The following is a 27870-nucleotide window of genomic DNA, read 5'->3' as shown; positions in this document are numbered from 1 at the left end:
ACTTGACATATGAGTGTGTTTATTTGTGTGAGAGAAAGAGAGTGCCCTCGGATGGCTTAACACATTTTCCTGCCTTCCCCGAAGATGCCAATACAGACTTTGTCCGTCTATGACTGTGAAATGAATAAGGGGATGTGAAATGAATGGATACACTCAGACAGTGTTTAAAAGATTCATATACAAATCGTAACACATTTTTTTTTTCCACCATCAATTTGTATAGAAGCTACAGTGGTGTGAAAAACTATTTGCCCCCTTCCTGATTTTTTATTCTTTTGCATGTTTGCCACACAAAATGTTTCTGATCATCAAACACATTTAACCATTAGTCAGATATAACACAAGTAAACACAAAATGCAGTTTTTAAATGATGGTTTTTATTATTTAGGGAGAAAAAAAAATCCAAACCTACATGGCCCTGTGTGAAAAAGTAATTGCCCCCTGAACCTAATAACTGGTTGGGCCTCTTAGCAGCAATAACTGCAATCAAGCGTTTGCAATAACTTGCAATGAGTCTTTTACGGCGCTCTGGAGGAATTTTGGCCCACTCATCTTTGCAGAATTGTTGTAATTCAGCTTTATTTGAGGGTTTTCTAGCATGAACCGCCTTTTTAAGGTCATGCCATAGCATCTCAATTGGACTCAGGTCAGGACTTTGACTAGGCCACTCCAAAGTCTTCATTTTGTTTTTCTTCAGCCATTCAGAGGTGGATTTGCTGGTGTGTTTTGGGTCATTGTCCTGTTGCAGCACCCAAGATCGCTTTAGCTTGAGTTGACGAACAGATGGCTGGACATTCTCCTTCAGGATTTTTGGTAGACAGTAGAATTCATGGTTCCATCTATCACAGCAAGCCTTCCAGGTCCTGAAGCAGCAAAACAACCCCAGACCATCACACTACCACCACCATATTTTACTGTTGGTATGATGTTCTTTTTCTGAAATGCTGTGTTCCTTTTACGCCAGATGTAACGGGACATTTGCCTTCCAAAAGTTCAACTTTTGTCTCATCAGTCCACAAGGTATTTTCCCAAAAGTCTTGGCAATCATTGAGATGTTTCTTAGCAAAATTGAGACGAGCCCTAATGTTCTTTTGTTTAACAGTGGTTTGCGTCTTGGAAATCTGCCATGCAGGCCGTTTTTGCCCAGTCTCTTTCTTATGGTGGAATCGTGAAACACTGACCTTAATTGAGGCAAGTGAGGCCTGCAGTTCTTTAGACGTTGTCCTGGGGTCTTTTGTGACCTCTCGGATGAGTCGTCTCTGCGCTCTTGGGGTAATTTTGGTCGGCCGCCACTCCTGGGAAGGTTCACCACTGTTCCATGTTTTTGCCATTTGTGGATAATGGCTCTCACTGTAGTTCGCTGGAGTGCCAAAGCTTTAGAAATGGCTTTATAACCTTTACCAGACTGATAGATCTCAATTACTTCTGTTCTCATTTGTTCCTGAATTTCTTTGGATCTTGGCATGATGTCTAGCTTTTGAGGTGCTTTTGGTCTACTTCTCTGTGTCGGGCAGCTCCTATTTAAGTGATTTCTTGATTGAAACAGGTGTGGCAGTAATCAGGCCTGGGGGTGGCTACAGAAATTGAACTCAGGTGTGATACACCACAGTTAGGTTATTTTTTAACAAGGGGCAATTACTTTTTCACACAGGGCCATGCAGGTTTGGATTTTTTTTCTCCCTAAATAGTAAAAACCATAATTTAAAAACTGCATTTTGTGTTTACTTGTGTTATATTTGACTAATGGTTAAATGTGTTTGATGATCAGAAACATTTTGTGTGACAAACATGCAAAAGAATAAGAAATCAGGAAGGGGGCAAATAGTTTTTCACACCACTATATAAGGCAACTTTGAACTTACTGTAGGTGTTTAATCATTTGTATATGTTTTCCATTTTGAACATCCTAAAATGCTAATCTTATTGAATACTTCAGCTGCTATTCCTAACTTTCCCATTCAAGAACCTGTATTTTAAAGCCCAGGGTCATCTAAAGTCAAAGCCTACAGCATTTGCAAGACAAGAACCACATCTGGACAGGAGTTGTATCTCATTTCAACCCTGTAATGGAAATGAAAAACATACTATAAAATATGTTATATGTGAATGCACTGAGTTTATATTATTATTTACTTATTTAGCAGCCGGTTGGATGATGGATGGATGGATGTATTTGGCAGACACCTTTATCCAAGGCAACTTACAAAGAAAGTTGTAATGCATATAGGAATGATAAGTAGCTGCAAACATCAAAGGCAACAGAAAACAAGACAAAAAAACGAGCAAGATGGACTACTACTATTACTACTATATAATTATACTTGCAACTACCTGACCTGAACTGCTTGCTTTAATGTTTCTTAATCAAGTTGTGCATGAGTATGGACAAATAGACGTGAGCAGGGTTGATAAAAATGCCAAATGAGGCTTGGCAAGAAGAATGGGGTAATAATAAAACACGTGGATTCTACGGCCTTGACTTGACAGCTTACTTTATTATTTATGTGCTGATAACGCAGTCGTCGACACCCCGCGTCTGCAAGACGAGCAGGCTGTTGACGGCCTCCCGTTACTATGGCAACTGTAAAGCTCTGATGACGCACAGTGACAGAAAGCTGTTATTGCTGACCTTTGAAATACATTTTTAAAAACACCGGCTTAGCAATAGAAAGTGAGAAAGACTGCGTAAGTTAAACATGGCATTTTCAGCACCTTGCTGAAGATCCTAAAGTAAAGCGAAGTGTAAGGCATCGTTGCTTACTTAAAAGGGAAGACTAAAAGGTTGAGCCTTCAGTTAATCTTTTCAACAAAATTTACAGTAAACGAATCCGGAAACACCCACTCATATTTTAGTGAAGCATGGAATCCGTTTTGGTCCAATGTACGAGGTTTATTTATCTCGTTCAAGATATTTTCGTGTTCCCAAGAGCATATAATGAATAGATAGAGAAAAGAATCCCAAAAGGTGGACTTAAGTGTTCTGTGTGTGTATAATGTATATGAATATAAGAGAGGAGAAATACTAGCGAGTGGATATGTTAGTATTTGGAGAAAGGAAGATGTTACACAGGATACAAAATAATGTATATACATGTGCGTCTGTCAGGTCTTTACTAATTGCCGACAGGCTTAAATGTCATGTGACGTCTGCTCCTAAGCAGGAAGGATTTGATGGGAGTAAAAGGCTATTGTCTTCAGTCACAACTGAAAGTGACAGGTTCCTTTTTAAAGGCTTGCACTTAAGTACGTGCATGGTTATTTATTTATTTAAAATAAAAAATTCCACGGCTAAATTAGTACAACCATTTAAGTTATAAGATCTAAGTGCATAATGAGTTTAGATGATTAGTGCATTGTGTAATACACGTAAGGTTCAGCAGTATACGAAAGTTTGAGTGTCTAAATGGTGATTATTAATTGAAATCTTCTAAACTATTAAATATCACAAATTACTATACTTAAAATTATATTGTTCCTTTTTTTTTGTTAATTACATTGAGTTTTGAAATTTTGATTGGTCCTCTTGTTTTCAGTATGTTTTATTTAATCCCTTTTTTGTAAAGTGAGTAATATTTGGTTGTCTCTGTTCGATTGGAATTTTCAAAGTGTATAGTGGTTTCTGAAAAGATAAGATTAAAGGTTTGTACCAATCAAAAACGTGTATTGGATCATGTAAGTAAAGGTTAAAAAAAAAAGGCATTCATCGGTTTAGTAGAGACTGGAAAAAGACTTGAAATTGAAGATAAAATAGCAAGTGGTTCTTCCAGTTCAGCAAATGAAAATTTGGAAAGCCACGGGATTGCACAAGATTAAAAAAGGTAGAAAATAACATTTTAAAATTATGTAAAGTTAAAGTAAATTTAAATTAGACCAATCTAAAATGAGCTCCATATTTAAGGATTTAAAAATAAGAGTAGTCTAATATGCTTCAGGTGACAGGTGTAAGATTGAAAACCCCTGTCCTTTGTGGAGTTACATTAGTAATGCCTAAAAATGTAAAGACATTATTTATAAACCTTTGGAAAAAGAGTCCTGTAATAATTTCAAATGTTGGATTTATTAAGATGCCTGAAATTTTAAGAAAACTGTTGCTTGTTAACAGGAGGGAGACAAAAAAGCTCCCATAAATAATGCTTCTGTAAAATGACAAAAACTGAAATGAACCACAAACAAGAAGACTATTTCTATGAAAGCAACACTCTCACAGCCAGTATGGAAGTAGCATTAAAACATTCTGTCAGTCCAATTTGACTTTTTTTAACAGAATATTGAAATATTAGACAAAAGCATAACTTGCAATAGGGCGGCAAGGTGGTGCAGTGGTAGTGCTAGTGTATCGCAGTAAGGAGACCTGGGTTCGCTTCCCGGGTCCTCCCTGCATGGAGTTTGCATGTTCTCCCCGTGTCTGCATGGGTTTCCTCAGGGTGCTCCGGTTTCCTCCCACAGTCCAAAGACATGCAGGTTAGGTGCATTGGCGATCCTAAGTTGTCCCTGGTTTGTGCTTGGTGTGTGTGTGTGCCCTGCGGTGGGCTGGCGCCCTGCCCAGGGTTTGTTCCTGCCTTGCACCCTGTGTTGGCTGGGATTGGCTCCAGCAGACCCCCCGTCACCCTGTGTTAGGATATAGCAGGTTGAATAATGGATGGATACCTTACAATATTATTTACTTAGACTTTGAAAAAGACTTGGATATGACTGGCACTAGGGATCCTAAAACTGGAAGTTATTTGTATTGGCATTAAAATCTGAAACTGGATTTCAGATTGTTTAGTGGAAAGGAGACAAAGGGTTTGCAGATAACTCCCATTTTTTTTTCTATTTTGTGATCTAGTATTTCATCTTTTAATCATGACAGAGTGAAACAGAGAACAAGTGCTTCTTTTTTTTTCTTGTTTTTATGTTCTGAAATAGAGATTAAGAATCCTTTGTTAAGATGTGATGTAGCTATTTGTTAGTTTTTAGTAAGGGCTCATAAAGTCTTTGTGCTAACATTACTTATGTACAATAATGAGACTGCCTGTCTGCACATTTAAACATTCTTGGCATGAAATTATGTCCCTTTTATTTTAAACCTACTGAAAATAAACAGGGCAAAATATCTCTGTAGATCATGTTGATAATTTCAATTGAAGTGCACTTTTCCATCACCGCATGCTAAGTCATTGCCCTGGAAATGTGCTGTGAAGTGGAAAACAGCTTGTTTACATGGCCACGTTGTGCATATTCTTTGCATGGCAATGGGAACTCTCAGAGCTGGGTTTACATGACCTGCCTTTTTAAGCGTAAAACAGAGGGCAAAGAGTGTTTTTTAGCTAGAAAGAATTCCACTGTTAAACACAGATGACTTATTTTAGGTATTAAAAGAAAAAAGAAACCAATCTAAGCTTGTATGTTGTCCATTCATCCATCTTAGCTCATCTCACCCAAAATCATGATGTTTAAAGCACATTATGGCAACATTCACATAAACCTGAAATGGATGAACAGTAGCATGTATAATGATTCTGCTTTAACTGTACTGAAAAGTCCTTGATATTTGGAGATCACATTGTTAAACAAAGGCAAACATTGAAAGTGCAATTTATAACTCTTGCAGCAGTAGAGAACTTTAATTCTTTCCCACGTATAATTGGATAGTTGAAGCAGTGGACCAGTAATAGGATTCTAAACAGAGCCTTCCAATATGATCTTACTCATAGAAAATGATACTAGCTGGGCTCCAATCAAAAAAACACCTTGTTATCCCCAATTAAGACCTGAGCACAGCCTTGGAACAGGGGACACCTGAGCACCACACTGGCTTGAATGAGGATTTTTACAGTGACTGGGTTACCAATCAAGCCACCAGCCACCCAGGTTTTCCCTGGAAGTTGTAGGATCTGCTTGCAGTGCTGTATGCAGGTCAACATCATTCTCAGGACAGAGAAATTGCAGGTTAAGGTCTTGGTCAAGGACCCACAGAGTGAAATCACTTCTGAAACTTACACGATTTGAAACGGTAACCTTCCTATTGCCAGCACAGGTCCCTAGCCTCAGAGCCTCCACTTCTCCCCACCAGTACCTAGCTTACAATTTTTAAATATACAATGATATTCTCATAAACATGGTAATAGCTACCTTGCTTGTAAAATTTTCCTCCAATTTCCTTCTCAACCCAAAAATGCAAATACAGGACCTCTTAATTTGGATTCTTTAAGGTACCATGGTATTTAAAAGTGTGGCCTTATACAGGTATTATGTGACTTCCACACCTGATTGGCCCCTATCCTGTGCCCAAGCCATGGATGTAGTAGAGACACAGGTTAATCACCATCATAGAAGGCAAATTTTATCAAAATAGTTTGTCTCTCTGCAACATGTCACATTTTAACCACAAATGCGTGGAAAGAAAACAAACAAGATGTGTGGCAACTTATCTTTTTTTATTCTTAAATAGATCCTGTGCTCATGTGTTCCTGGTTCAGCTTTCCTGAATGAATACTTTCTTAAAAATGTTTATCCAGGTTAGGGGCATTGAACCCGAGCTTTTGGAAGCACTGAACACAGGGCAGGAATCAACCTAGAATGGGTTGCTAGTTCATTTAGGAGCACAAACTTTCAACAACATTTATGTATTTTGTATATTGTCATACAAAAGAATGTAGCTCAAAGTGCTTTACCAAATATCAAAGATAAAGTTACAAGAAAAGAAAATAAGAAATGAGATTAGGTAAGAATAATAATGAATAAGCAACAACAAAAATACATAATTAAAAATAAATAAATCCATAATTTCCCTATAAGAGAGATAAATAATTAGTAGAAGAGTATTGTCCTTATATAAAATATTGTATTTTAAGTCTCTTACAATAACTCTTGTGATAAGGTCAGATGGCCTGGAGGACAGAAAAACAACTGAAAAGCTCCTGTTAAGCTGGAAGAAAAAAAAATATGCAGGGGTTCCAGGACAAAAGACCACACAGCCACTTTGGGCACTCTACCTAACATAAATGTGCTTAAATCATTTCTCATTGTTTCCAGGCTTCGTGTCAGAGGATTCGATGCAGTCAGTCTTGTGGACAGCCGGGGCACCTGCCTTCATTCCAGCATCACAGGTCAGGTGGTGGTGGCCCAAAACACCACTACAGAAGAACTGGAAAAGAAAGTAGAGAGAAGTAGAGATTAGTAAAGATTGCAAATCCCTGAAAAAGATGATAATTCTATGAATATATAGTTCATTAAGTGTACAACTAAAAGGTAGCTACAAAAAAGCCAGATAAAGAATGTTTTTTTTAGTATTTTTTTCAAATGTTCCACAGTATTAGCCTGATGTGTCTATATTGGTAAAGTGTTCTGTATTTTTGTTGCATAATGTCTTCCTTTAAGCTTGGTTCTTGGAATTATAAGCAGAACACCACTGGAAGATCTAAGGTTACAACTTGGAGTGTAGGGGGATAGGCAGTCCAAAATATAGGATGGGGCATGATTATTTAAAGGCTTTATACACTATGAGTAGTATTTTAAAATCAATTCTAAATGACATGGGTAACCAATGTAACAATACTAAAACTTGTGAGATGCGCTTAGGTTTCTTTTTTCTACTTAAGATTCTTGCTGCTGCAGTCTATTCTAACTGCAGCTGATTGATATCTTTCTTAGGTAGTCCTGCTAGGAGTGCACACACCCTGAACCAGACTTCATCCAGGGCAGGGCCAGTTTAGAGCTGTTGGTTAACCTAGCACATATGTCCTTGTGATACTGGTGACAATCTAGAGTACCTGGGGAAAATCCTACACACAAATACACACACACCGTGACTGTACCAAACTTTAGTCCAGGACTTGTGCTGCCATGAGTACTATATCATTTTTCCCATACTGAGAATATGCACATAACACATTTAAAATTAAATTGTGTTGGTTGTAGAGTGTGATTGCAATACTGGGATAGTAGGAGTGTAGTTAATAAGAGTACGATAGACAGAAATACTTGTTTTTTCTTTTTTGTTGTAACAGAGTATAGTTTGTAAAGATTCATTCTCATTTAGCAAGCCTCATTTTTATTTATTAATTTATTTTTTTAACAGCAAAATGACATTGCTTCAGCTCTTAGAAAACCAGTTCAATTTTCTGTAGGGATTGCTTTTATGTGGGGGTTTCTTTTCCACCACATGTTTACATTGGTTTCCTTTGATTTAGACCATCCATGCATTAAGTTAATGCTTGCCCTAAACTCACCCATGGTGTGTCTGAATGAGTGTAACTGTGAGTATGTATTGTCCCAAAGATACCTAATTGTCATGATAGATTACCCTGTTTTGGACTAGGTGAGCTGGATGAATAGATTATTATAAAAGAATCTGTGTTTTTCTTCTTTTTTGTAACATTGATTTTTTTTTTTTTGACCCAAGTACTTACCACATCCATAAAAGAGTGATTGCCTCAGAACATGTGTTTTGTGTTTAAGAACACTTGTGTGCTGTACACTGTTATGTCAAACTGGTGGAGGAGGTGGGCCCCAGGGATGCTATATCGGTCATATGTGCTGCATGATATAATAAAGGCCTAGCAGCAACTTATTTTCAACATGTGGCAGTCTATAATTACATCTATTACAGCAGGTGCTGTAGATAAGCCTCAGGAGTTGTTATTTTTCAGAACCTATTGACATAACACAATTGTACTAGAGCAGAGGGAATATAGCACTAGGATTCAGCCTCCAGACAAGAACCATGTGTGTTGTTTATCAGTTGAAAAATATTATATATTTGCTTTGTTGTATTGTGTATTGGCTGGTCACCTTGGTATTATTTGACTCGTACACTGGTAGTTATCAGAGGTAAGCCATGTATATGTTGTGCACTATTGCGTACTTTTTGTGGTTTCTTTTCCATAGCTTGACCACAAATAAGCCATTTCTTTCATTTCCTTAAAGTTGCTTTTTTAACTTGGATTAGCATGTTTTCTGGTGTTTTGACTGTATGGGGTTTTCAGATTTTTACAGTGTGTATTCTAGTCTTCTTCCACTTTCTTCAAGATATACAACTTTGGCTAATTCTGGTTTCAGGGCACAGCACAGCTGTGAAACAGCTCTGCTTTGGGTATCTAATGATTTGCTTATGGCAACAGATTCTGGACAAATCAGCATATTAATTCTGTTAGATCTTCATGCAGCATTTGACAGTCAGACATAACATTCTACTGTCCAGAATAGAGAGTATTCTGGGTATCTCTGGCAAAGCCTTCCAGTGGTTTTAAATCCTATCTGACTGACAGGCAAGAGTTTGTTAGACATGGCAACAGCAGATCCGGTTCAGCACTGGTCACACAAGGGGCTCCTCGGGGCTCTGTCCTCAGCCCTCTGCTCTTCAGTATCAATTTGCATCCCCGTTGGCCAAATCATTTCTAGCAATGGACTGAGTTATCATTTTTATATAGATGATATTCAACTCTATTTTAATATTAAAAGTGAAACTTCATCAGGGCTTCCTTAGCTCACAACTTGTCACAGTGAAATTAAAACTTTGATTGGAACAGAACTATTTAAAATGAAATTGCAAAAATAACTGAACTTCTGCAAATTGGCACTAAAGCGCAACTTTAGAAAATGAGCTCCTAGTCACTCTGGGCGATGCTCTCATCAGACCTCCTTCTAATGCAAGGAATCATGATGTCATTTTTGATTACTCCCTTTCTTATTTCGCTCACATAAACCACATTAAGAAACTTTCCTACATTCACCTCTGTAACATATCCTGTGTTCACTCATTCCTCTCCTTTTCTAATGCTGAAAGACTTGTCCATGCTTTTATTACATCCCTTATCGATTATTGTAACTCTCTACTGGCAGGTGCCAATTCTAATCTTATATTACAGATGTGGTTGATTCCAAATTCTGCTCCAACAGCCCTAACACGGACCAGCAACAGCAAGCACATAACACCCGTCCTGCTTTGCCTCCACTTTGGCTCCTTGTGTCTTACAGAATTGAATATATAATTCTATTATTAACCTACAAAGCTTTAAATGGCCTCGCATTGGACTACATCATTGACCTTCTCCATCACTATGCTCCTGTTCGCCCACTGAAGTCCTTTTAGTTCTGGCAATCTTGTTTTGCCCCATACTAATTTGCACTCAATGGGTGACTGGGCTTTTAGCTGTATAGCACCCAGACTTTGGAGTGATCTCCCTAAATTAATGAGATCAGCTGACTCCATTCATTCTTTTTAAAAAACAACTTAAAACTCATCTGTTCAGGAAGGTGTTTAACTTAACCTGACATTCTGTCCTCCTCTTTCAGTCTTCCTCTCTGTCTAGATGCACAGTATAATTTGTGTGTGTGTTACATCACATATGATGTTATTTGCTAGGCTTTCTTTTAGTATTGAATTTAGTATTTTACTCTGGTTTATTATCTTTTATTCTATTTAATGCCTTTGTATATCCTGTGTCTATCTGTTGTAATGTTCTATTCAGGAAACATCAGTATCCAATGTTACATATACCTGTTGTTTCTTTATGAGACTCTGTGAAGCGCCTTGAGCATGGGAAAGGTGCTATAAAAATTATTATTATTATTTATTTATTAGTAGCTAAGTATGTGCCCTGACATGGCATAGCACCCTCTGTGGAGTTTTAATAATTTTATTTATTGAGCACCTGTTCCATTCTTAAGACTCTTTATAATTACATGTGAATTGTATGTCAGTTTTACTTTTGGAGCACAGTCAGTATAATATTACTTGCTCAGAGTCAACTAATTAAATGGACTGAACTTGAAACCTTGTGATTAAAAGTCTAGTACTCAAAGCCACACTGCCTGCCTGGATTGGTTGCTGCCTTGTGCTTTGGCTCCCCACAGCATTGTAAGATTAGTAAGTTAAAAATGGATGAATGGATAGATTAAATATTTTCCACAAACAGCATTGCAAGATCTGTCAAACAAGCATTGCAGTTAATGCATAACCATTAAAATGGACCGTAAATAACAGAATATGTTTTGGGAATCAAAGATAAGACTGCTGAGGACGGCATAGTAAGTTTGCTATTTTTGACTGTTATAAATACTTGTGTTCAAGTGGCTTTTATTTTGCTTATGTAATAAAGGAGCTGCAAATTGTGAACAGTAGTGAGCGTAACACTCCAAAATTTGTAAAGTATTTACAGTGGGATGCAAAAGTTTGGGCAACCTTGTTAATAGTCATTATTTTCCTGTATAAATCGTTGGTTGTTACGATAAAAAATGTCAGTTAAATATATCATATAGGAGACACACACAGTGAAATGAAGTTTATTGGATTTACAGAAAGTGTGCAATAATTGTTCAAACAAAATCAGGCAGGTGCATAAATTTGGGCACCTCAAAAAAGAAATTAAATCAATATTTAGTAGATCCGCCTTTTGCAGAAATTACAGCCTCTAAACGCTTCCTGTAGGTTCCAATGAGAGTCTGGATTGTGGTTGAAGGTATTTTGGACCATTCCTCTTTCAAAACATCTCTAGTTCATTCAGGTTTGATGGCTTCCGAGCATGGACAGCTCTCTTTAACTCACACCACAGATTTTCAATTATATTCAGGTCTGGGGACTGAGATGGCCATTCCAGAACGTTGTACTTGTTCCTCTGCATGAATGCCTTAGTGGATTTTGAGCAGTGTTTGGTCGTTGTCTTGTTGAAAGATCCAGCCCCGGCGCAGCTTCAGCTTTGTCACTGATTCCTGGACATTGGTCTCCAGAATCTGCTGATACTGAGTGGAATCCATGTGTCCCTCAACTTTGACAAGATTCCCAGTCCCTGCACTGGCCACACAGCCCCACAGCATGATGGAACCACCACCATATTTTACTGTAGGTAGCAGGTGTTTTTCTTGGAATGCTGTGTTCTTTTTCCTCCATGCATAACGCCCCTTGTTATGCCCAAATAACTCAATTTTAGTTTCATCAGTCCACAGCACCTTATTCCAAAATGAAGCTGGCTTGTCCAAATGTGCTTGAGCATACCTCAAGCGGCTCTGTTTGTGCTGTGGGTGGAGAAAAGGCTTCCTCTGCATCACTCTGCATACAGCATCTCCTTGTGTAAAGTGCGAATGGTTGAACGATGCACAGTGACTCCATCTGCTGCAAGATGATGTTGTAGGTCTTTGGTGCTGGTCTGTGGGTTGACTCTGACTGTTCTCACCATTCATCGCTTCTGTCTATCCGAAATCTTTCTTGGTCTGCCACTTCAAGCCTTAACTTGAACTGAGCCTGTGGTCTTCCATTTCCTCAATATATTCCTGACTGTGGAAACAGACAGCTTAAATCTCTGGGACAGCTTTCTGTATCCTTCCCCTAAACCATGATGGTGAACAATCTTTGTCTTCAGGTCATTTGAGAGTTGTTTTGTGACCCCATGTTGCTACTCTTCAGAGAAAATTAAAGGAGGAGGGAAACTTACAATTGACCCCCTTAAATACTCTTTCTCATTATAGGATTCACCTGTGTATGTAGGTCAGGGGTCACTGAGCTTACCAAGCCAATTTGAGTTCCAATAATTAGTTCTAAAAGTTTTGGAATCAATAAAATGACAACGGTGCCCAAATTTATGCACCTGCCTGATTTTGTTTAAACAATTATTGCACACTTTCTGTAAATCCAATAAACTTCATTTCACTTCTCAAATATCACTGTGTGTGTCTCCTATATGATATATTTAACTGACATTTTTTATCGTAACAACCAATGATTTAAACAGAAAAATAATGACTATTAACAAGGTTGCCCAAACTTTTGCATCCCACTGTATTAAAATCTTTGTTTACAGCAATATCAACTAAATAAACACAAAAATAGGTGCTTTATGTATTTGTTTTCATAAAACTGGATTTTACTATACATAACTAAGACATTTTATAATTTACCATCATGGAACCAATTTTCTTTTGTTCCCCAATATATCAGCTGTCATTGTTCCAAGTTTAGATGTCCTATCATAGCACTGCAAAATCATACTATTTAGCACACTATATATCACTCTAAAGCTACAAATGAACTATTTTTAACTATGTACATTCAATTATGTACTCATCCAAAACTTTTCTTTCAAAATTATTTTCCATGCCAGTCTTTGAAACAATTTCTGTTTACTGCTAGACATATAGAAACATTACATTTTGTACAGTAGATAGAGGTTTTTGTGCTGCAAATTACACATCTTCTACTGTTTTCTATTGCTGTTGCCCCACAAAGTGTGTTTAGTGTGTTGTTAGTTATTTATTTTTTTGCTGCTGCTTTTTTCTTGTATTTCACATCTATAATAAACTAAGTACATACATACATTTTCATTATTAGCTTTTTCCATTGATGGGTTATGGAGGTGGGGATAAAAGCCTTTGCTGGAGGCCATGTGTGCGGAGCAGGAAACTATCCTGGACAGGGCCCCATAGCTAGTCGCGCACACACCATACACTCGCTCATAAAGCAGTGTTTCTCAGCCACTTTTGGGGTGCAGGTGGCCGTTGCTGGGTTATGAGCACATGAGATTTATTAACAGTTTAGGGGTTGACAAAGCTGTGTAATATTATTTATCCTATTTCTGATCATGCTTGCTTCAACCTCCCTCAACCACCCCCACACCAAGGCCACTCTTCGATTTTATTTCCCTGTGTTAATCATGTTTACTTCTGCATGGTGGGGGTAAAGCAAACACGATTAGAAACATGATTTAAAAATATCACATGGCATTATTGATCCCTGCATGTCAGTTGGGGCAGGGTAGATGGGGATTATACCATGAAGAAGTCACAAGCTGAAAAGACTTTTTTGTCATAAGCGGCACGATATAGTGACATTCAATTGACGGGGGTTAGGGGGGGGTGGGGGGCCTTATGTGAAAGTTCTGAGAGGCGCAGGTAACACAAAAGAGTATTCACTGGTACACTAAGAAATGTTACAGATAGTCTTAACTTGAAATTGAAAGAACACTGCTCAAGAAACTCACATAAGTAGAACATGCAGCAGACATCATCTGGATATCCTAATTGAATATGATGCTCTATTAGCAGATTTTAAAAATCAAGCGTAGCATTGCGTTATTCTCATTACTGTGATCAGAATCTGATTCATGGTTTAGGTGTGTAAAGATGATCTGTCACATAGCTGTGACATGGAATATGAATAAACAATCGTAAATAACTATACATCATTGGAATGCTGTGAACTTCAGCTATGCACTGGCAATAACTTTCACTGTATGTGGCTGAATGTCGGTGGGATCTTTGATAAAAGCAGATTCTGTCAGCTAATACGCTTTTTGTCTTAGTATATACATGGGTGCAAATCTCATTTATTAATAATGATAGAGATCAGAAAACATGGAAATGTATGATTTATTTGAAAGATGACACCCCTGGAAATGTTAAAATACCATTTAGATTTGTTGGTTTATTGCAACATACACAAACAACCTTGAAATATGGTGGTCTTGTGCATAAGTATAGATGATGACCTGTTACCTTGAATCTCCTCAGAAAATGCTGCTACATCTCAGCAAAGTCTTGGAAAATTTTAAAATGAAAGTTTCATATATACTTTATTATAAATACTATGATAAAGATAACATTTCTCCAAGCTTAATTGTCACAAGTGCAACTCAAGATGTGGATTGTTTCTCAAGCTGGTGTCTGTATATATTCATTTTTGTTCCAGCATCACTCAAAATTAAAAACAGAAATTGCTAGTCCAGCTTAGAATGTAGGCTATATGGTGTGTTAAATGAATGAACCCATCCCAGGGTGGTAGGCACAAGAAAAAAAACAAGCCCTTGTGCTTGGAAAAAGTAACAGTGTGCTTTGCCAAACCCAATAGCACTGTGATCAAGGCAGGAACCACATTATTGATCATTTTAATAAAAATGTAATTGGTTATTTCTTTGTGAAATTACTTTGTCCTCCATGCTTTTCAGGCCTGTTCTGCAAGATGTCTGTATCCGCAACTTGAGCCAAACAAAATTACTTAATCTCACTGGTAACTTGTGGGCTGTGGATAACTTTTGATAATTCAGCAATGCAAACTATGAAAAGAATGAGTGAAGCTTTACAGTACATTCCATGTTTAGAATAATGTATAGGTTTGTAAGAATTTACAGGCCCACAATTGTTGGCAATATGTTTTCTACTCACTGAACAAAAAGAAACCTTTGTCCATTGTCTCAGAGGAGCAGAAATGCCTTTTTGAATTAAAAGCATTATTTACAGTTGGCAATAAAACAATATAATGTTGATCTGGTTTGAATAAAATCATTACTCAAGTGTCATTGCAACATAAAGATAATCTGATTTAATAATCCAATCTGAGATTTTTTCATTTATTTTTTTAATGTTCTGATATTTAAGTTGAATTTCTTGTTCCACAATTACATCCTTTAAGTTTTCCACCATTTGAAGGCCCTTAACAATTAGTTTCATAGACATGAATGAAGCAACGCTTTATTGATATTTTGACAATCATACTGGAGCTAGAGAGAACTTCGGACAGAAACAATTCCTTCTGACACTTTGAGGAATTCTAAAAAAATATAAGCTGTCTGAGGTGAATGTGAATATAGTGCTGGTGTGTTTGTATGTGGGGGGTCAAAGTTTCTGTAAAATTTTATTCTAGACACAGTGATTCAGAGTGTCACTTTTACGCTTTTCATTTTTTCCTTCTCCCACATTTTAAAGGATCCAAAAATACTTTCAAGTGCTTCATTCGCAGTACATTGTGTGAAAGTGTCACTTTTTGGAGAACCGAAGAAGTGGAATGCTAGATTTGATTTCTTGTGGGTGTTGGGTATTTTCCTCATTAAATATTAATAGAAAGTTTGTCAAGACATACTTATTAGAGATATTGGCAGCTGAGAGCACTAGGCAGAAGGCAGGAAATGGCTCTGGACAAAGTGCCTGTCTATCACAGGGCAAACTTGCATAAACCCCCACTAATATTCAAAGAAGACCAGTTTGGAATCCCCAGTCAACATATCCAGCATATCTTAGGGGATGTGGAAAGGAAGCTGGAGTACCTAGAGCAGGGGTGTCAAACTCCGGGCCTGGAGGGCCACAGGGGCTGCAGGTTTTTATTCTTTTCCTCTTTTCCTAATCAGTGACCCATTTTCACACACGTTAACTCCTTTTCCCTTAATTTTAATAGCCGTGCTTATAAGGATTCAGTGCTTTGAATTTATTCCTTTTTTTTCATTAAATGACAGCAAACAGAAATGAGATGTGAAACGATCCAACAGATGACCAGCTAAATTGGGATTTCAAACTCCAACCAATCTCTTAATGAAAAGCAGATTCTTGCTGTTAATTAAACCTGTTATTTAATTCTCTGGCCTGTTGCTGCTCTCATTCTGCTACAGCAGACATTTCCAAAACTGTTGATTTTCTGTTTTTTCTAAGACCACCATCAAAATGTTTGGGTGACCTGAGAGACCAACCTTATTGAGACCTTCACCTTTCTTTATTTTCAGATATTGTGTAATGGGCACACAAAGTGGTAGCTTGTTTTGTGTCTCATTATTGTTTGGCTACTAATTAAAGAAAAAGAGAAAACTAAGGGGCCTGAGTCAAGTTAATTAATACTAAGGCAAAATAAATAAAAGAGAAAATGAACAATTTCAGAAATGTCTGCAATTGCACATTGAGAGCAGCAACAAGCCTTGGAATTAAAGAACGGGTTTATTTAACAACAAGAATCAGCGCCTAATGAAGCAATTGGTTGGAGTTTGAGGCCCTGACTTAGTTGGTCTTCTGTTGACTCACTCACTTCACATTTCATTTCTGTTTGGGTGCCATTTAAGGAAAGAAATAGAACAATTCAGGGGAATGATGAAGAAATTCGGGGGAACAAATCTTAGAAAACAAGTCCATTTGAGTGAAAGGAAAAGGAGTTAATTAGCAGCAAAAACCAGTCACTATTGAAGAAGAGTGTTAGAATGCAAACCTGCAGCCATTGTGGCCCTCTAGGACTGGAGTTTGACACCCGTGACCTAGAGGAAAACCTGCATAGTTACAGGGAAACCATTGAGACTCCACCCAGACAACATATGGGTGTGGAGCAAATGCTACCCACTTCACTACAATACCATTCTGTGTGTCATCTGCTTACCAGAATCATTTGCCTTGCTTTCCTGTGTCTCCCCTTTTCGAAAATTGTCAGTATTTCTTTCTAAACTAAAGGGCCCAAACAGAAATGAGGTGGCAGCTTATCTGGCAGATGGCATAAAGAGTAAAACTTTTGCTCTCTATTTTAAGATGTAATGAGTATTAAACACAACCAAAATAATCAAAGCATTCTAAATACACATTGTGAGGAACTGAGAAATAAAACGTCTAAATCAGCACAATTACTGTATTATTATAAGCAGTCAGCGCAGTAGAAGCAAGTGCGAATCACCTACTCTTTTCATCTGGTTACACAATAGAAAGTCCTGTAGTATGCAGGAAGAAAAATATAGGATTAAAAGTCTTCAATATTTTGAAGTTTTGTTGATAGCTTGTAGTCCATACACACCCTATGCATTAATCTTGTGTTGTTTGTGAATACATCTGTATTTGCTGAAGCTTGTCTGTTCAAGTTTTTCTCCCTTTAGCTGCAGCACCTCAGCAAAAAACTGGTGTTAAGCATTTTCTCAATTTTTTTTAAATTGTTTTTTGTTTTATTTTTTCATTTCATTTTTTTTTTTTTTTATATACCCTTATGAGACAATAGCTGTCATTACATGTAGTTCAATAGCTGAGCAGAGAATACAGGTTTGGGGAGTAGGGGGTTAAATGGCAAAAAAGGAAAAGATCATGGAAGATGTATTAAATGAATAAGTTAATTTGCACTCAATCCTGAAAGCTAAACACTGCACAAGAAATGTGTTCCTAATGAAAACAATTATGAGAAATAAGTGCAAAACTTTTGAAAGTTTAATCTGTAAGCAGGACGGTAAATGAGCTAATCAACAGCCAGTCTTTGTCAAATATGAATAGGGGCATGAATAGGGGCTATTGGTGTTGTCAGAGTCTGTTTGATTAAATAATTTATTGCATACAGAGGCTTGTAACAAGTCATAATAGACTGTGCCTTGGTATTAACCAAATACTAAAGTGATTAAGAATGTAATTTGCAGTAAATATATATAAGCATTTAAATTGGGATAGCAAATATAATTTAAGTAGTTGCTTTAAAATGGTTTAAATTTATATTATCATTCTTGTAGTACTAGGGTGTTGTACCGTGTTAGCCATTATGAATGTAGTGAGAAATCAAGCAAAATTACACCATTTATTGGCTAACTAAAAAGATTACAATATGCAAGTTTTCGAGGCAACTCGGGTCCCTTGCCTGAAGAAGGGGCCTGAGTTGCCTCAAAAGCTTGCATATTGTAATCTTTTTAGTTAGCCAATAAAAGGTGTCATTTTGCTTGGCTTTTAACTTTTTTTTAAATTCTGACAGTACAGTATACTGAATACCTCTATACCATTTCAGGTTATTCACTGGACTTGAACTGCTTATAGTGGTGTTTTAATGTTTTTGACTGATATGTACTATAATCTGACAAACCTTATTTAATCATGTTGCTTTTCGCCAAACTCCTCATGTTCAATACACCATAGTAAAAGGCAGTGTAGTGTGCTAAAATGTGTGACTAGTGGTTATAAGCATTCAAATAAAAGGCAGGTTTGAAAAAATGAAGCTAATAAAAATGTGATCTTTGAAATTACTTTATAGTATTATGTTTTGATGGGTAGCCACACTGGATCTTAAAATAAGTTCCACTTCAAATTTTCATGTCAAAATACACACAGAAGAAATAAAGTCGCACAATAATATCCATTTTAATCCATATAATTTCTGAAGAGATGCTTTTTGGATTTTGCTGTTGCTGATGTGCATTTTCACCCTTTGCAGCTGTTCACTGATGGCATCACTAACAAGCTTGTTGGCTGTTACCTGGAAGATGAACCTGGAGACACGGTACTTGTTCGGGTGTATGGAAATAAGACAGAACTGTTTGTGGATCGTGACAATGAGCTGAAGAGTTTTCAGGTCCTCCATGCCAATGGTTGTGCACCACATCTATACTGTACTTTTCAGAATGGCCTCTGCTATGAATTTATGGAGGGTGAAGCTCTGGGACCACAGCTTGTGCGAGACCCGGTTCTTTTCAGGTAACTAATAAGGTCATTATATTATATGAGTGTCATGTTTTGTTTGGAAAAAATCTGAACTCTCATTAAGTTTGATTTGCATAAACTCTTGGATATTGGGATTTGCTTTATATCTCTCTTAAGTTGTTGGAGTGGAATTTATATCTTTTCCCATAATTTATTTCTTCTGATTCAGCCATGTTACTAGGAGGTTAATGGAGGTTTAGAGTACAACGTTTACTCCTCATACTACAGTCCCAGGCAGACAAATACAGTTTTCATTTGTACCTTAATGGTCTGTATTTAAATTCTCTTTTGGCATATAAGCAAATTTCCTGCTATCATATGTTACTATTCATCTTAACTCTGTGCAAACATATATTTCTTGATTTTTGGTTTAATATTTGCTATCACAGGGTGCCCTCAGGTGTATGTTTTATTATTTTCCAAGTACTAAAACATTTTTTCTGTATTTTATAGAAATGCATAAGTAAACACCCACTAGTCGATATGCAAACATTCGAGGGTATACATACAGTGCATCCGGAAAGTATTCACGACTTATCACTTTTTCCACATTTTGTTATGTTACATTAAATTCATTTTTTTCCTCAGAATTCTACACACAACACCCCATAATGACAACGTGAAAAAAGTGTACTTGAGGTTTTTGCAAATTTATTAAAAATAAAAAAACTGAGAAATCACATGTACATAGGTATTCACAGCCTTTGCTCAATACTTCGTCGATGCACCTTTGGCAGCAATTACAGCCCCAAGTCTTTTTGAATATGATGCCACAAGCTTGGCACACCTATCCTTGGCCAGTTTCACCCATTCCTCTTTGCAGCACCTCTCAAGCTCCATCAGGTTGGATGGGAAGTGTCGGTGCACAGCCATTTTAAGATCTCTCCAGAGATGTTCAATCGGATTCAAGTCTGGGCTCTGGCTGGGCCACTCAATGACATTCACAGAGTTGTCCTGAAACCACTCCTTTGATATCTTGGCTGTGTGCTTAGGGTCGTTGTCCTGTTGAAAGATGAACCGTCGCCCCAGTCTGAGGTCAAGAGCGCTCTGGAGCAGGTTTTCATCCAGGATGTCTCTGTACATTCTTGCAGTCATCTTTCCCTTTATCCTGACTAGTCTCCCGGTTCCTGCCTCTGAAAAACATCCCCACAGCATGATGCTGCCACCACCATGCTTCACTGTAGGGATGGTATTGGCCTGGTGAAGATCGGTGCCTGGTTTCCTCCAAATGCAACGCCTGGCATTCACACCAAAGAGTTCAACCTTTGTCTCATCAGACCAGAGAATTTTGTTTCTCACGGTCTGAAAGTCCTTCAGGTGCCTTTTGGCAAACTCCAGGTGGGCTGCCACATGCCTTTTACTAAGCAGTGGCTTCCGTCTGGCTACTCTACCATACAGGCCTGATTGGTGGATTGCTGTAGAGATGGTTGTCCTTCTGGAAGGTTCTCCTCTCTCCACAGAGGACCTCTGGAGCTCTGACAGAGTGACCATCGTGTTCTTGGTCACTTCCCTGACTACGGCCCTTCTCCCCCGATGGCTAAGTTTAGATGGCCAGCCAGCTTTAGGAAGAGTCCTGGTGGTTTTGAACTTCTTCCACTTATGGATGATGGAGGCCACTGTGCTCATTGGGACCTTCAAAGCAGCAGGAATTTTTCTGTAACCTTCCCCAGATTTGTGCCTCGAGACAATCCTGTCTCAGAGGTCTACAGACAATTCCTTTGACTTCATGCTTGGTTTGTGCTCTGACATGAGCTGTCAACTGTGTGACCTTATATAGACGGGTGTGTGCCTTTCCAAATCATGTCCAATCAACTGAATTTACCACAGGTGGATTCCAATTAAGCTGCAGAAACATCTCAAGGATGATCAGGAGAAACAGGATGCACCTGAGCTCAATTTTGAGCTTCATGGCAAAGGCTGTGAATACTTATGTACATGTGCTTTCTCAAATTTTTGTATTTTTAATAAATTTGCAAAAACCTCAAGTAAACTTTTTTCATGTTGTCATTATGGGGTGTTGTGTGTAGAATTCTGAGGAAAAAAATGAATTTAATCAATTTTGGAATAAGGCTGTAACATAACAAAATGTGGAAAATGTGATACACTGTAAATAACTTTTCCTTTGGTGCAGAATCCCCATTGTGGCTCAGCAGGGCACAGTGCCACACCTGCATGAAAAAATTTTTAAGCGCCATTAACTATTTATTCCTTCTGGCAGTTTTTTGTTCGAAATAGCTAGTGATTTCAGTGGCCTTCAGTAGTTTGGTACAGAAAAATGGTAACATGGAAACATGAAAAACTGTTCAGATTGATGACAGTAATGTATGACCCATGTTTCAAACTGCAGGCTGATTGCCAGGGAAATGGCTCGAATTCATGCTATCCATGCGCATAATGGCTGTGTCCCTAAGCCCAACCTCTGGATCAAGCTCCGCAAATACTTTGCCCTAGTTGTAAGTGAGTTTACAGAAGAGGAAGCCAACAGCAGGTAAGATGTGACAGCTTTGTTCTTTAAATTGTGCTTCATAAATGCTTTAGAAGATCTTACCTACCACACTTTTTTATTTTTTTTAATACTTTTCTATCCATTTTAGTTCATGTTTTCTATTTCAAGACACTTGGAATACAGGCAAATGATATAATCTAAAACGAATGGGAAAGAGGGAGTGAAGGTGCAGGAAGTGCAATTGTGTGATGGATATGGCAAGACTGTGGATTTGTACTTGCCTTGCTGTGCAAAAGGATTAGAAGAGAAGAATAAACCCATTAATTGGCCTGAGAGGGTGATGCAGGGACCAGCTCATTGGCTCACTGAAACAAGCTAAAGAATCGGCTTTTTATTAATTATAGCTATATTTGTTAAATAAAGAAATTATAATCTTCTAGGCTCTTCTTAAGGTGTAAGCTTGCCTCTCATCTAAGTAGCCTACCTTTTTTCCATGACATCCCGCATGACAGTAGCCTCTGTTATGTATGTTCCACAGGGCCACCATCTCCACTTTGGCAGATTTCTCTGATCTCCACTTTGGCAGATTTCTCTGATCTCCACTTTAGTAGATTTCTCTGAGGCAGATAAAATCTTTGTGGTCCATCTGGCATATAACAACATTTTTTTATATAGCACATTTTCATACAAACAATGTAGCTCAAAGTACATGATGAAGAAAGAGAAAAAAGACAAAATAAATAATTAAAATTAGGGAACACTAATTAACATAGAATAAAAGTAAGGTGCAATGGCCAGGGAGGACAGAAAAAGCAAAAAAAAACTCCAGACAGCTGGAGAAAAAAATAAAATCTGCAGGGGTTCAAGGCCACGAGACCACCCAGCCCCCTCTAGGCATTCTAGGTAACATAAATGACCTCAATCAGTCCTCATTGTAGTCAGGGTTCTCATGGAAGAATTTGATGATGATGGTCATGTGGACTTTAATCCATCAATGTAAGGACATCACGGTGCTTTGATCGGGTGGTGGTGGCACAGATTGCCACCACAGGAAACCGGAGAAAGAACAGAAGAGAAAGTAGGGGTTAGTACGGATTTTGGAGCCACAATGAATAATAATGATAATTAATTGAATATACAGAGCATCAGGATTTAACTAAGATGAAGCTAAGAGAAAGCCATGGTAAAGTAATGTGTTTTCAGCAGTGTTTTAAAGTGCTCCACTGTATTAGCCTGGCAAATTCCTATTGGTAAGCTATTCCAGATTTTAGGTACATAACAGCAGAAGGCCGCCTCACCACTTCTTTTAAGTTTAGCTCATGGAATTCCAAGTAGACATACATTTGAAGATCTATATAGACATTGACCCATGATTTTTTTTAATTTTTTTTTTACAGTTCCATAGGGCTATGTTTTGGAGTTACTTTAAATTAAACTTTTAAAGGAATTAAAGGTTTGTCTGAACTGAAAGTTTATGCTTGTTTTGAATCTGCAGTGTAATTATTAAAATTAGATAGATAAGAGCATTGGTTTGCAGGAGACATGTGGAATTTTTTTTTTATAAAATGGAACGCCTTTTATTAAGCATTTCCACCATGTAGGCCAATAGTTTACAGGTCTCCACAATTTGGTTTTCACAAAAAATTATAGAGAATCAAATGAGTGTGTATTATTAATACTGTAAGGTGAACTGTTAACATAGAAGAGTTCACAAACTGGATGGAAATTTTTATTTTTGAACTGCAAAATAATTTGGACTGGGAACTTCTGGTACAAAGAGGAATGTAACCCAGGATCGGATGGCGGACTATATTAGGGCATATTTTTACACACACACACACTCACACACTCACTGGCACACTAAACAGTGGAGATCCATTGAATAAATAAATAAATGAACAAACAAACAAACAAATAAATATACATTCATGTGCTGAGCCTTGTGCAGAGTAATCTCACAAAAATTATTTAAAATAAATCCACAATAATATGCCCTGCAGTGAAGTGATATGCTGTCCTAAATTGGCTCCTGACATGTGCTCTATGCTGCTACCTGTGGCTATAAAATTTGATTAAGCAGGTTTTAAATAGATGTGTTGGTAGAGTTGTTAGCAATGTGCAATCTGCAGAAGCACACCTTAACACTGAATGCCATGTTTGAACTGGCGTATTCACAAACAACATTGCACAAGTAGAAATTTGACCACAAGTACAATCAGTTTCCCAGGAAAATGAAAATTGAATGTTTGTTGAAAGCTGCTGTTAAACAGTTTTGTTGGCTTTGCAGTGAAAGTCTGTGGACTTATGTATTGAAGCACATAACTTTTACACTTCAGGCTCCCACAGTTTCAGCTTGTCATTGTTATAACATGTAACAAGATTTATAAATTCACACCATGGAAAAAGTGGAGAGTTAGGAACTTTTAATATAATTCCAATATTGTTACAAACAAAAGAAAAAAATAGTTTCTTTCAGAATGGTTTTATAATTATTAATATTTTTACTAACATACATTAATTGTATGGCAACTGAGATACTAAGATAGGTTAATGTAATCACTAGCTATTACAAACAATTTTCCACATTTTGGCACATTGGTCAGGTGCTTAGTATTATACAGTATAAATTGCCTTATTACCTTTTTAAAAAGAAAAGAAAATACTGTATCTTCATATTCATGAGTTTGCTTTTCACTTGAGCAAAGCAGTTTATTGTGGCTTCCAGCACCTGTTCACATAGACACCAGTCTTCCAATAGTGGATTTTGAGCTTTATTAATCAGATGAGCCTGGATTGTGCTGGTGACCCAATGTCCTTCTAGTTCTTTGTTGTGTTCAGATAAGGAGGGAGACAGGTGGATAATACAAAATGTGCCATACAGCCTGGGTAGATGTTCCGAAGAATAGAACACTGTTTTTTAATCCCCCACCTTCCCAGCTCCCTGATTGCTTTCACTTAATATTTCTTTTTTAAGCCCTTTGTCCTTTCATTTAAACATAATGAGATTTATCATTATGGGATTAGACTAACATATAAGTCGGTATGGCTTCCTTTTCAGATTCCGGCAGGAGGTGCCTAGCCTGGAGGCACTTGAACAAGAAATGGTGTGGATGAAGGATCACCTCTCTAAGCTTGGGTCTCCCATAGTACTTTGCCACAATGACTTGCTTTGCAAAAACATCATCTACAATGAGAAAGAAGGTGGGCATTTTTCAAATGAATTACTCAAATCAGAAGTTGGTTTGCTGTATTTTTCTATTTCAGTTTTAGTTCCTTTTTATGTATACTTAGAAAAGTACACTATTTATAACCTAAATGGGCTGCCCAGTTCAAGTACAGAAGTTTGAATTTTCACCATTGTATCCCCTTTTCTTTTTATCTAGGTAAATAAAGTTCTACCAAAATAGAATTTATTTTTTTATTTTTTATTAAATAGTAAAAGCTATAGCTTTTCTTAATAACATAGTGATCCCTTAGCTCTTATTTGAGGGTCATATGGCTATAGGTCAGCTTTAAAATTTTGTCAAGACTGTATCCCTTATGCCACCCACAGCCCTAGTTAGTTCATCTCTTAAATTTGTATGTTTTAGAGTGACTTCCAAATATTAAATGTTGTGCATGTGACAAAGTTGTTCCAGGCAATAACATGCAGAAGTAGTTTGAGATATTCACACATCCTTGTGCTACAACCACATTTCCTTTAAACTGGTTTAAGATGTTATACATCCAGGGGTCTCTCATAGTTGCCTGTACATCCTGGCAGATTTTTCAGCAAACCATGTCTGAGAGTTCCTATTTTCACTTAACGGCAAAGATTTGAGGCTTATGGTGCCCCCTTGTGGAGCAGCAGTTCACTGGATATTTAAAAGTTCATAACTAGTCACTCATTTACTGCTGGTGTTTCTCAAAACAGAAACAAGAACCACATGTCAAAATGCTAGTTTTTCTCCATCTCTCAGTTCTGTATTTTAAGCTTACATAGTTAAGAGTTCAATATGTCTCATGGTACCATTCCTAGTAAAATACTGCTTCATGAACGTGTTCCAAATTACAATGCCATTTTAACTGAATTAAGTACAATACATTACCCTGAATCATAAATTACAATATCTTTCTAATTTAATCAAGCCAATGACAATTTTTACTACTGTTCACTGCATTATTCTTACTTATTTATTAGTGCCACAATAAGTTTATGTTTGAGTAGTGCTTCGAGTCAGGAGTCTTCTCTGTCACATTGTGTCTCGTATATAAGAAAACAATACCTCGGTTTTCTTAAGAAAACTCTCTTAAAGCTGAATAAATTTGCATTTTCTGATCCAGAATGATGCATCCACTGTGTTTTGAAAACGTAAATCCATTGCACACTAACACTCTAGCCTAGATTACATACATTTTAAAAAACATTTTATGGGCCCTGGGAGTTGCAGTAAAAACTGAACTGTATTCTGCACATACGGTGCATCCGGAAAGTATTCACAGCGCATCACTTTTTCCACATTTTGTTATGTTACAGCCTTATTCCAAAATGGATTAAATTCATTTTTTTCCTCAGAATTCTACACACAACACCCCATAATGACAATGTGAAAAAGTTTACTTGAGGTTTTTGCAAATTTATTAAAAATAAAAAAATTGAGAAAGCACATGTATATAAGTATTCACAGCCTTTGCTCAATACTTCGTTGATGCACCTTTGGCAGCAATTACAGCCCCAAGTTTTTTTGAATATGATGCCACAAGCTTGGCACACCTATCCTTGGCCAGTTTCACCCATTCCTTCCATCCAAAATTGAGCTCAGGTGCATCCTGTTTCCCCTGATCATCCTTGAGATGTTTCTGCAGCTTAATTGGAGTCCACCTGTGGTAAATTCAGTTGATTGAACATGATTTGGAAAGGCACACACCCGTCTATATAGGGTCCCACAGTTGACTGTTCATGTCAGAGCTCAAACCAAGCATGAAGTCAAAGGAATTGTCTGTAGACCTCTGAGACAGGATGTGAATGTCATTGAGTGGCCCAGCCAGAGCCCAGACTTGAATCCAATTGAACATCTCTGGAGAGATTTAAAAATGGCTGTGCACCGATGCTTCCCATCCAACCTGATGGAGCTTGAGAGGTGCTGCAAAGAGGAATGGGCGAAACTGGCCAAGGATAGGTGTGCCAAGCTTGTGGCATCATATTCAAAAAGACTTGAGGCTGTAATTGCTGCCAAAGGTGCATTGACAAAGTACTGAGCAAAGGCTGTGAATACTTATGTACATGTGATTTCTCAGTTTTTTTTTATTTGTAATAAATTTGCAAAAACCTCAAGTAAACTTTTTCACATTGTCATTATGGGGTGTTGTGTGTAGAATTCTGAGGAAAAAATGAATTTAATCCATTTTGGAATAAGGCTGTAACATAACAAAATGTGGTAAAAGTGATGCGCTGTGAATACTTTCCGGATGCACTGTATGACAATATGACAACGACTACTACTACATTACCAGTTGTTTTAAGAAGTTCAGCTAAAGAGCAGTAGTTCAGATATTCATCTCTAATTCTTTGCCTTTCTTTCTAATTGTACTTGTTTATTTATGTATCAGCTTAAATGGAGTCTGGACTATATTGATTTTTGGCTCACAAAAGAATTTTCTTTTCAGGTAGTGTCCGTTTTATTGATTATGAATATGCTAGTTACAGTTACCAGGCATTTGACATTGGGAACCACTTCAATGAGTTTGCAGGTGAGTACGCTTATAAAAGAACCTGAAGAGAATGGGATTCTTATGAGGTTCAAATCAATGTCCATCCATTTTTTAAATCCCATTTAGTATACAAGCTTAGGCAAAGCACATTTTCCAGGGGCACATGGTGAGATTAAGACTATTGTTGCATTATCAGATACAGTGTGGGAGCCAGCATTATACTTTAATGTCACTTGTTTTGTTGCACTATGTATAGTACTGCTCATTCATTGCACTAAAGTAATGGGTTCAGATCTTGTGATACGTCACTTTCTCTGTGGAATTTTCACATTCTTCCTGTGATTGCATTAGATTTCAGTTTCAGTATATTTCAAATACTCAGAGGATCCGTACAGACTTTTTTCAAAACATGGCAGGATCTAATCAGTAATATTTTAAAATAAGTTCATGAAGCACAGAGAATTTTTTAATTTAGGTATGTTTACAAGCCTTAAATTTTACGCCACTTGGCTTGCTCTCTCTCTCAGGGGTGGGGATCGATCTGTTCTTAACTCAATGTTTCTTTTTGTAAAAA

The 27870-nt window shown here is 37.4% G+C and overlaps 1 protein-coding gene across 1 annotated transcript in view; it reads left to right on the top strand.

The window, feature by feature from the left end:
- Positions 1–27870, top strand: part of etnk2 (ethanolamine kinase 2) — a 56091-nt gene that overhangs the window by 12697 nt on the left and 15524 nt on the right. Inside the window, exons 2-5 of the mRNA XM_039748489.1 lie at positions 18894–19153; positions 21507–21647; positions 24664–24806; positions 27252–27335. Of these exons, the coding sequence (XP_039604423.1) occupies positions 18894–19153; positions 21507–21647; positions 24664–24806; positions 27252–27335 (628 nt within the window). The remainder of the gene's footprint in view (positions 1–18893; positions 19154–21506; positions 21648–24663; positions 24807–27251; positions 27336–27870) is intronic.

Source organism: Polypterus senegalus, chromosome 3 (genome assembly GCF_016835505.1).
Source record: "Polypterus senegalus isolate Bchr_013 chromosome 3, ASM1683550v1, whole genome shotgun sequence".
NCBI classification, from domain to species: Eukaryota; Metazoa; Chordata; class Cladistia; order Polypteriformes; family Polypteridae; genus Polypterus; species Polypterus senegalus.
The sequence above is the reverse complement of the archived record's forward strand: the minus strand, read 5'-3'. Positions and strand labels throughout refer to the sequence as shown.